Genomic DNA, 11,305 nt, shown 5'->3' on the forward strand with positions numbered 1-11,305 from the left:
GGTCAATTCGAATTAAAATCGCGATTCCGTTATGAACGATTCAAAATCGATTCATAATTTCCAAAAATCGAAAAAATATTTTTCTGGTTACAGTTACAGGAGTTTTCACTACATGGTGTCTGTGATATGAAATGTAAGCTCACCCTAATCACAGTAAACATCATGTCTTCAGTCATTTTCAAGTTACTGTAGTCACTTCAGTTCAAGACTGGAGTAGATTGTGATGAACTCCTATGTATTGAATCGAGAATCATTTTGAATAGAAAATTGTTTTGAATCTGGAAAAAAAAATGCTTTTGAATTTTTTTTTTTAAATCGTTTTTGGATTGAGAATCGTTGAATCGAATCGTGACCCCAAGAATCGGAAATCGAATCGTGGGACACCCAAAGATTCACAGCCCCACTTTATATGTCTTATATTATAAGACATGCTGACTCCTATGGAATCCAAATGACTGAAATCAGTCGTGCCGACTGATAACAGATAATACACCAGTATAGAGCCCTGAGGGACTCCCGGTCAACCATGTGGGGTTTAAGTGGTTTAAGTATATAACCCAGACACAGATCTAACACCTCATCTGCACAGGCACGGAGCGAGCGTTCCAACGGCGACATCGCACGAAAAACTGTCCCGATATGGAGCGTCGGTCATTGCGTTGCGACTAGGGATGTCCCGATACACTTGTTGTTCGTTACCGATCCCGATTACACCATTTCTGTGTTGGGCCTCACTCACACTGTTGCAACATGCATACAACATTTGACTTGTGTCTTGTCCGTGTTTAATGGACAAGACTGTGAATGGAAGTCACATGATTTGACAAAACATTTGTGTTTGATGGCTGTGTTGTGCCCCCCTCCCCCGCATCAAACAAAAATGTTTTGTCAAACCATGTGACTTCCATTGGAAATGCATTGGGGCGGACAAACACAAGACAAATGTTGTATGCATGTTGCAACAGTGTGAGTAAGGCCTTGGCCGATACCAGAGAATAATATATATAATAATTATTTTGAAGTCCACTGACCAGGAATAGTGTTTAAAGCTATCTCGTGTTGTGTTTATAGCAGACTCCTCACTCAAATGTGCACTTGCAGTTTGGGCAACTTGAAAGCAAACTCCACAAGCCCCAACATTGTATTTACCTGCCATAGTGTCAACCCCATACCCCTGTGTCGGATCGGTGGTTAGACTGGCATATTCGCCGATACCGATATGACCCGATATGACCAAATAAGGGCCGATCCGATACCGTATCGGGACATCTCTAGTCGCGACGTAGCCTGGACCAATAAATAGTAGCGTGTGGATCTCAACCAATAAAAGAGTTTGGGGCCGCGAAACCTCGCTCAAATAGAGGCAGAGCGAATACAGGATGTCGCTGCACGCCACGTTGTCGCTCGTGGTACGTCAGGACAGTCTCATTGAAAAACATGTAACGTCTAATGAGTGGTGGAAAAAGTACTCAGTTGTTTTACCTAAGTAAAAGTACCAATACTGCAATTTAGAACTACTTCGTTACAAGTAAAAGTACGGAATTGAAAATGTAAAAGTACAAAAGTATCGGCATCAAAATGTACTTAAAGCACTAAAAGTAAAAGTATTCATATTGCAGAATGTCCCATTTCACAAGTTCAAAATGTGTAGAAAATCTATTGAAAATAGCGTCGCAACGCATAGTATAGGGTTGAAGAGGTTAATGTATGTTTTCTAATCAAAATTAAAATCGCCAAACTAGTAACTAAAGTTTTCAAATCATTGTAGTGGAGTAAAAGTACAAATCTTGGCTCCGAGATGTAATGGAGTAGAAGTAAAAGTACTGGAAATTGGAAATACTCGAGTAAAGTACAAATACCTCCAAAATTGTACTTGAGTACAGTACTTAAGTGAAAGTACTTAGTTACTTTCCACCACTGCCGTCTTATGAGATTTGGCCGTTGGCTCGCAGCGCTGGCAGTGCGGATGCGGCGTTGGGAGAGCCGTTGGCTCGCAGCGCTGGCAGTGCGGATGCGGTGTTGGGAGAGCCGTTGGCTCGCAGCGCTGGCAGTGCGGATGCGGTGTTGGGAGAGCTTGGCCTCGCAGCGCTGGCAGTGCGGATGCGGTGTTGGGAGAGCAGCGCTGGCAGTGCGGATGCGGTGTTGGGAGAGCAGCGCTGGCAGTGCGGATGCGGTGTTGGGAGAGCAGCGCTGGCAGTGCGGATGCGGTGTTGGGAGAGCAGCGCTGGCAGTGCGGATGCGGTGTTGGGAGAGCAGCGCTGGCAGTGCGGATGCGGTGTTGGGAGAGCCGTTGGCTCGCAGCGCTGGCAGTGCGGATGCGGTGTTGGGAGAGCTTGATGAGAACGGAAAGAAACTAAAATCGGGCAGAAACCTCGTATCTTCATATTTTAACCCATTTTGGGCGGGAAGCCTTTTTGGTGTTTTAAGCATTATGTTATGCTTTAGCTATTTAAAAAATAGCAGATCGTAGCTCGTAGCGCTATTTTTTGAAAAATCGTGAAAATGTGGCCCAAATGTTTGAATATATTAACGTTTTTAAGTCAAATGTGTGCTTCTGGGCAACAACATATTTCCAGATGGGGGTCGGCGGCCAATTACATATATTTTTGGGGGTCCTTGACATGAAAATGTTTGAGAACGACTGACATAGAAACATAGGTTTTTCGGAATCATCCACAGGTCTAAATGCGTTTGTGTATTTTCCGTACATTAACGCCCTACTTGATCATTATACTTGATCATTATACACACAAAAGTATCAAGAGTAGCAGATGTGCAAGCTTGTAGATCTGCTACTTTTGACTTTGACTCCTGAAAAGTAAGCGTTTTGGACACGTGAGGTCTCCACCCGACAGACTGTAATGCATGAGTTCGGCTCTGCTATTTTTACATGGCTATTGTCACAATCATTTTCTTACCGGAAAAATTAAAAAAAAACATTTCATTTGTTCCAGTTAAAGGTCAAAGAGTCGCAGACATTTCAGTCACCGTTGGGCGACTAAAAGGAATTGTATTATTGCAAATAATATTTTGTCATCCAAGCCCTGTTCTTGGTGTCAGCCAAGCCCTGAGATGTACTCACACACACACACTACTGTGTGTGTGTGTGTGTGTGTGTGTGTGTTTTCGAATGCAACTTAGTTATGTATACATGTTGTTGATAGATTCTGTTCTTTTCTGTTGTGCGTGTGCGTGTGCGCGTGTGTGTGTGTGTGTGTGTGTGTGTGTGTGCCACTGCACATAGTAACATCCAGGTTTGCCACAGACGTGGCACTCTGGCCCCCCCCCTTTTCCCTCAAAATAACTTTGCCTCCTTAGAACTGGTTCCGTTCTAGATTCTTGGAACCTTTGGTGTGTGTACACGGAACCGGCGGCCATTTATTTGGTTCCAGTTCCAAACCAACTGTTGGGCTTCTGAACCACTTCATGTTCAGTGGAGACACTCTGAAGAAGGGAAGAAAAAGGGGCCAGTGTGTGTGTGTGTGTGTGATGTGCCTGTGTTTCAGTCGGTGGTAGTAGCAGGCCATATGGGCAGGGGGTGGGCCTCCGTGTTGAACACGTATTGGTCCAGGCTGAGGAGCTGGGGGTCGTCGGAGAAGAGCAGGTACAGGTACTTCAGGGTCTCTCCCAGGAAGAAGCTCTCCATCTTGTCTCGGGGACTGGGGTACTCCGGGTCGCGCACGTTGTTGATGGACGTGTAACCGCCGGAGGATACCTGAGAGAGACACGTCGCACAGATTTAGGGCTGCGACAGTTAGATTAGCTGTCGCCTAAAAATGTCTTCTACATCCTGACAGTTTTCTGAAAAAGCTATGTTTCTATGTCAGTCGTTCTTCGATTTTTCAAAAATAGCAGACCTACAAGCTCATAGCGCGCCACTCGGTGGCGCGCTATGAGCTTGTAGGTCTGCTATTTTTCAATAGCTAAAGCATTTACAATTTAAGCATTTAGCAGACGCTCTTAACACAACCAGCACCGGGATTCCTTCAAAATAGAAGCTCTGGGGTGCCGGGAAGACATGGCCCGCTTTTACTCTGTAAAGCCCCTAACCCTAGGTTAGGGTTTTGGGTATAGGGTATCGGTCTAATGACAGTCGGACCAATAGTATGTCGGAACTAAAGCTTGTAAAAAGTACTCACATTTTTGTACTTAGGGTGAAAGTAGCAATACTGCAATGTACTCTATACTACAGAATGCTATATCTACATAATATGCTATGTCAATGACGTGATTTTGCCTTTGTATACGCCTGCAAGGTCGTCGAGACTAGGGCAAGGGCTGCAGGCTACGGTGGAGTCTGACGAGGTCGGTTTTCAGACTACGGCAGAAGATTGGGAGTGAGCATGGTGGTATTGACACGATATTATACCGATATGATACTGTACTGACATGGTACTGACCACAATAGCCTACTGATCATCATGACACTCACCTTGGTGTACTTGTTGAAGTTCTTCAGAATCTCCCAGCCCCAGTCTCTGTACTTCTCCTCTTTAGTGAACCTGTACAGGTAGAACAGGCTTTCCACCGTCTCTGGGCGGAGCAGGTTGTGTCTGTCTGCAAGCTGAGACACAACGAGACCAACAACAAAAGGTCAACATGTCACAGTCGGGTATGAAGTAGAGCCGCGCACCGCGAGCGGGATCCTGCGGTACCCTCGGGTCCCATGCGGCTAATCTCGCGGCCGTAATATTAAACCAATTTTGACCCGAGATCAGATTCTAAAAATGTCTTCTACATCCTGACAGTTTTCTGAAAAAGCTATGTTTCTATGTCAGTCGTTCTTCGATTTAAAAAAAATAGCAGACCTACAAGCTTGTAGCGCGCCACTCGGTGGCGCGCTATGAGCTTGTAGATCTGCTATTTTTCAATAGCTAAAACATAACATAATGCTAACACCAAAAGGGGTTCCCGCCCAAAATGGGTTAAATACCAGTGGTCGGGGACAGGCGGTCAAAATAATAATGAGTGGTTGCACCATAATTTCCAATCCTGTGTCGTGGAATATCTCCAACTATCCCTGTTCGTTCTCCAAAAGAGCAATAAAAACAAACTCAAACAGACACTCTCTCACGCACGCCCGCTCACCATCTCATTCTGTTATGTAATGCTTTTGAATCTCAATGGAGGATAGAGAAGGAGATCAGCCGGAGAAACGGAGCGGCAGGGGCGGTATTGCAGTCGCTGTACCGCACTGTTGTGACGAAAAGAGAGTTGAGCCAGAAGGCAAAGCTCTCCGTCTACCGAGCAATCTTCGTTCCTACTCGCACCTGTGGGTCATGACCGAAAGAATAAGGTCACGAATACAAGCGGCCAAAATGAGTTTTCTTCGACGGGGTGGCTGGCATCTCCCTTAGAGATAGGGTGAGAAGTTCAGTCACACGAGAGAGACTCGGAGTAGAGTCGCTGCTTCTTCGCCTGGAAAGGAGCCAGCTTAGGTGGTTCGAACATCTGGTTAATAGGATGCCTCTCGGGCGTCTCGCCTAGGGAGGTCCTCGATGCACGTCCCACTGGGAGGAGACCCCCCCGGGGCAGAACAAGGCGCAGTTGGAGGAAACACATCGACTCACTGGGCCTTGGAACGTCTCGGGATTCCCCCAGGAGGAAAGTCACTGTCAATTATACTGTAACGCGTGGAATGTGTTAACCGGCCTCGTACAGTATGTGGGATTATTGGTACGTCGGACTAACATATGCCCCCCCCCCCCCCCCCCCCCCCTCCCCCTCCTATGTGATCTCCAGTTTACCTTCACATCCACGTCGCGCACGCTGCCCTGATGCATGTTGAAGTGGACGATCTCCGGGCTGAGGCCCGTCTCCATCTGGGCATACATCTGGTAGCAGGTCTCCATCAGCTGCTCGGCCAGGTCCATGTGATCAGCGGGCAGGCCGTTGTGGGCACCCAGGGCCAGGGTGCCGGGCAGGAAACACACCAAGTGGTCCTGACAAAAAAAAGAAAACCCGAAAAGAAAAGGGGCGGGGAGTCAGCGGGAGCACTAGAGATGTTTGACGGAAGGGTTCAGTGTGTGATTTTCACCGAAAATTAACCCATTTTGACCTTTTCAGATTCTAAAAATGTCTCCTGACAGTTTTCTGAAAAAGCTATGTTTCTTCGTTCTTCGATTTTTCAAAAATAGCAGACCTACAAGCTCGTAGCGCGCCACTCGGTGGCGCGCTATGAGCTTGTAGATCTGCTATTTTCCAATAGCTAAAGCATAACATAATGCTAACACCAAAAGGGGTTCCCGCCCAAAATCATTCCCATCGCACTTGTAACTGAAAGCTGTGGTGTCAGTAGATGCATGGCAACAGCACCCCCAACATGTGACATACAGTACTACCATTTATAGCAGCCAGCTTAAAGACAAAGAAACAAATCGTATTCCTCCAATGTGTTGAGTACATTAATAAGAGTGGCCAGTGTGTGTGTGTGTGTGTGTGTGTGTGTGTGTGTGTGTGTGTGTGTGTGTGTGTGTGTGTGTGTGTGTGTGTGCGTGTATACCAACAAACCATGTTTTTATGCAATTCAAATAGTATGCGTGTACATAGGGCTGTCACGATTACAAATTTAAGTCGATGATTAATTGACACAAATATTTGCGTTTAGCGATGTCATTTTATGTTTGCCTTTTAATCACAAATTGCACAGGGCAGATATGACAAATAACTTAGAAATCACTGACACATCACACATTTAATAATTTGAAATAGTTTTCCCATTCCAAAGAATTTACAAAATAGCAGAAATAGTCTACAAGCTTACAACCCTACACTAAACTTCTTCTAGGCTTGTAGATCAACTATTTCTGCTATTTTCTTTTTAACCCATTTTGACCTGAGATCAGATTCTAAAAAATGTCTTCTACATCCTGACAGTTTTCTGGAAAAGCTGTGTTTCTATGTCAGTGGTTCTTCGATCTTTCAAAAAAGGGTTATTTTTCAATAGCTAAAGCATAACATAATGCTAACACCAAAAGGGGTTCCCGCCCAAAAGGGGTTAATGTATGGACATTTTCCAACATGGAATCGATTGACAATCATGCAAAAATAACTGCGATTATCTAAAAAAAAAAGAGAAAAGATTAGTAATAATTGTGACAGGCCTATGTGTACATCAACAAAGCATATCTTTATCGAGTAGGGGTGCGGGGGGTGGGCGTTCCGATGTGGGCTTGCAAGCTACAAAGTAGCCTCGGAAACCCAGACGTTTTTATTTCCAGGGAGAAAAAAAAAAGTCTGGGACCGAGTCCACTTCAATGCGGCATAGAGTAGCGCAAACGTCGATCACTCTGCTGATTTCTGATTGTCTGCACCTTTGTGTGTGTGTACACGTACACACACACTCCTCTCATGTCGCGCAGCTGCGTCTAGATTATCCCGGCGGATCCTGCCGGGAGCTGCCTATCTATGCCATAGAAAGCATAGGTGGACCCCAGGCTAGGGCATTACGCAACTAGTCGACTAGTAAATCCACTAGTCGACTATTCAACTAGTCGACTAGTAAATCCACTAGTCGACTATTCAACTAGTCGACTAGTAAATCCACTAGTCGACTATTCAACTAGTCGACTAGTAAATCCACTAGTCGACCTTGTTGGTACTAGTTGACTACTTGATAAGAAAAAAGAAAAAAAGTTTTTTTCCCCCCGATTTTGTAGGTCTCAAGATCAGGTAGATTATAGTTATAGTCACCAATGTACACAGTTTTTAAAAGTAGTTTTTTTTTTTTTGTACATAATATGTACAGCAGTCGACTAGTAAACTAGGCAACTAGTGAATGCCCTACCCAGGCTAGCTACAGTGGTACATACCATTTTAGGGCTGAATTGACCGTGGGAGACCTCTCCGACAAAGGTGAGGCCGTTAGGCGAGGACTTCTGCAAAAGGTTTCTCTTCACGCCCTCGATTGCCTGCAGGTAGTCGTCCCGAAACCTAAAGAACACCCAGAGAATGGATGACACACCAGGCTAGGAAATGTGATCTACTTCACCAACGCCTTCCTGTACCTGAGCAGGCAGGTTGGCCTCTAGGACAGAGAAGACGACAAACGGTGTTTGATTTCCTACCAAAGTGACCTATTGAGTTGATCACCTAGCGATGGGTCCGATTCATTAATTAACCCATTTTGGGCGGGAACCCCTTTTGGTGTTTTAAACATTATGTCATAATTTAGCTATTGGAAAATAGCAGATCTACAAGCTCATAGCGCGCCACCGAGTGGCGCGCTACGAGCTTGTAGGTCTGCTATTTTTTGAAAAATCGTGAAAATATTTATTTCAGAAAACTGGAGGATTTAGAAGATTTTTTTTTCAAATTTCGAGGTCAGGCCTAAATGGGTTAAGCAATTCATTATTGATTATTATTTATATAAAAATAATATCTGTGCACTCGGAGTGCAATACAGTCGTCAACCATGTGTTTATTGTCTCATCATTATTGTACGTTTCTTGGTTTGTTTGTTTTTCAATTTATTTTGGACCGTTTTGTTTTTGCTATATTCTTTCATCTTGATGAACGTTTTTTGAAATGCCATGTAAATTAAAAAAAAAAAATCCTAAATAATAAACAGATGTTAAAACAAAAAGAAAATCTGTTTGCAAAGGCCATATTGTCATCCAAACCCTGTCCACAGTAACTACAATTTAGAAGATTCCATTAATTGTGTTAGTTTAGGCCATTTTGGACACTTTTACACACCCCTACCATTACCACCCGCTGACAATAAGTACCAGCATACTGGAGGTAGGTGGTGTTAATTCCCACAGCTCGTACAATAGCCAACAGCAAGCTCTTGCTTTGTCACAAGGAATCCAGTGCTGCTGCCAAGTAAACTAATCTAAGCCAAGAACCTGAGGCAACGCAAAAACACAGACTCAACAAACACTTTGAAACACTCATTGGAAGCAGCTTAACCCTGAGGCCAATTCTACAGATGCCTTCGAAATTCTCACACTTTCAAGATTCTTCAAAAAATAATAATGTTTTGTGCGGCACGAAGTGAGGCGCTGTGAGCTTGTATATCTGCCATTTTTGAATAGCCAACGCTAAAATCAGAAAATAATGATTCTTTCCCCGGTTTTAATTCTGAGCCCAAGCGCTGTCTGTCTGTCTCTGTCTGTCTGTCTGTCTGTCTGTCTGTCTGTCTGTCTGTCTGTCTGTCTGTCTGTCTGTTTGTTATTTGATCGTTAATTAGACGTATAGTGGTGCACAGTAGCGTGAAGCAGTTATCACTAGACAATGTTTCAAGTCGTCTCAAGGTGCCCCTGGTTGCGATAGTGGCGTGGTGTGGTAGGGAGTAACAGTTGACTGCAAAATCAATCCGTCAAAACAGTTTTTTTTGTAGTAACGCTGTTACGGAGTAGTCATACATCAATATGTCAAGGACGAATGCCTGTGGCTATTCCATTTGGAGAACAGAGTGATTTCTGTCCTGAACTGAGATTGTTGCTCAATGTCTGTTTCCAGAGGAAAAAAGGACGCAAAATACAGTAATAAATGAGTAAAATAAGTGATGATGAAAGCAAGAGACAAATACTAGGTATAATAGGCAAATACGTCTTGAACTTGAACAAGAGTCTGTGTGCTGGCAAGTATAAGCATGTGGCAGAGTGCAAATAAAAGTGCAATAAAAAGCATTTCTGTGTGTGTGAGTCAGAGACTGTGTGCGCACGCGCATTGAGTGCGTGCGTGCGTGCGTGTGTGTGCGTGCGTGCGCAAACAGACAGATCAAGCAATATGACTTTCAGCTATGACAGCATAGAATGGAATAGGCCAGCTGCACGACACGGACGTGCTGGCTGAAAACTTGGGATTTTGTGTTCCAGATTGACTATGGAAGCCTAAGTATTAACCCATTCAGGCCTGACGTCGAAATTTTAAAAAAAAAACGTTTTCTAAATCATGACAATTTTCGGAAAGATTTGAGGCACATTTAACGATTTTTCAAAAATAGCAGACCTACAAGTTCTTGAGCTTGTAGATCTGCTATTTTTCAATAGCTAAATTATAACAATGTTTAAAACACCAAAAGGGGTTCCCGCCCCAAAATGGGTTAATGGTTAATGTGGTTAAACGCTAACGTGACATGGATGCGTTCCAGGTCTCAATGGATTAAGAGTCAGACTGTCAGTACTGTGGCAGCATTCACAGAGGAAGTTGAAAACATGGAAAAACACACAGGAATCGTTGGAGAAGGGAAGCTTGATAAGGAGACGAGGAGGATCAAACAAGTCAAAATAGGCAAAGCGTCTAGGCACATGAACGTTGCAGCAAACCAAAGCAAGAACCTTACTCACTGGCTCTCTTTCTTGCCTCCTGGATCCACTGCTTGAGCAGGTATTCGTAGTAGCTGTCAGCCCTGGCGCCCAGCGTGTACATGCCCTGATGGGTGAACTGCCCACTGTTGGTGTTGATGAACATGGGAACCAGACCGTCCAACTTGGCGTCCAACTTGTGGACCTGATTCGAGACCTCCTCCACCGCAGCCTGTAGGAGAGAGAGAGAGAGAGAAGACAGACATTGACTTTATTGATTAGCAACCAATATGAATTAACCCATTTAGACCCGAGGACGATTCTACAAAATGTCTTCTAAATCCTGACAGTTTCCGGAAAAATCCCATGTTTCTATGTCAGTCGTTCTCAAACATGTTCATGTCAAGGACCCCCAGAACTGTATGTAATTGGCCGCTGAAATGATGTTGTTCCCAGGGAGGGACCCCCCAGAAGCAAAGACTTGAGTTAAAAACGTTCACTGTGAAAGAATATAATATTCAAATTTTTGCTCCACATTTTCACGATTTTTCAAAAAAAATTAGCAGATCTACAAGCTCAGAGTGCCGCGCTACGAGCTTGTAGGTATTGTAGCTATCTTTTCAATAGCTAAAGCAGGGTGGGCCACTGGCGGCCCGGGGGCCACATGCGGCCCCCACCTTCACTTAATGCGGCCCTCAGGTTAATGTCAGAATTCTGATATAATATTGGTTTCAGCTGATTACAATTCCACAACATGCAAACATGACCGGCTTTAATTACTTCAGTCTAAATTAGTAGCTCAATGCTTCAACACAAGTATAATTAAAGGCATTTGAAATGACATAAAAATGTAAATTTTCAGGATTCTGATTAAAAAAATAGCAAAAATTCAAGATTTCAATTTGAATATAGCAAAAATAGCCGATCTACTTGTAGATCGGCTATTTTGCGACGACCGTAATATATGGCCCTAGGAGTGAGTGTTGAAATATAGTGGCCCTCTCCATTGTCAAAGTTGCCCACCGCTGAGCTAAAGTATAACATAATGCTTC

The 11,305-nt window shown here is 44.1% G+C and overlaps 1 protein-coding gene across 1 annotated transcript in view; it reads right to left on the reverse strand.

Annotated features, from left to right (window-relative positions):
- Positions 1 to 2,750: 2,750 nt before the first annotated feature.
- The window catches only part of LOC306934689 (endoplasmic reticulum mannosyl-oligosaccharide 1,2-alpha-mannosidase-like), a 25,438-nt gene continuing 16,883 nt past the window's right edge, over positions 2,751 to 11,305 (reverse strand). The window contains 6 exon segments of the mRNA XM_079517374.1: positions 2,751 to 3,715; positions 4,433 to 4,564; positions 5,748 to 5,942; positions 7,812 to 7,932; positions 10,296 to 10,317; positions 10,320 to 10,485. Coding sequence (XP_079373500.1) covers positions 3,503 to 3,715; positions 4,433 to 4,564; positions 5,748 to 5,942; positions 7,812 to 7,932; positions 10,296 to 10,317; positions 10,320 to 10,485 — 849 coding nt within the window. The 3' untranslated portion in view covers positions 2,751 to 3,502.

The sequence above is a fragment of the Electrona antarctica genome, assembly GCF_951216825.1.
Source record: "Electrona antarctica genome assembly, chromosome: 12".
NCBI lineage: Eukaryota > Metazoa > Chordata > Actinopteri > Myctophiformes > Myctophidae > Electrona > Electrona antarctica.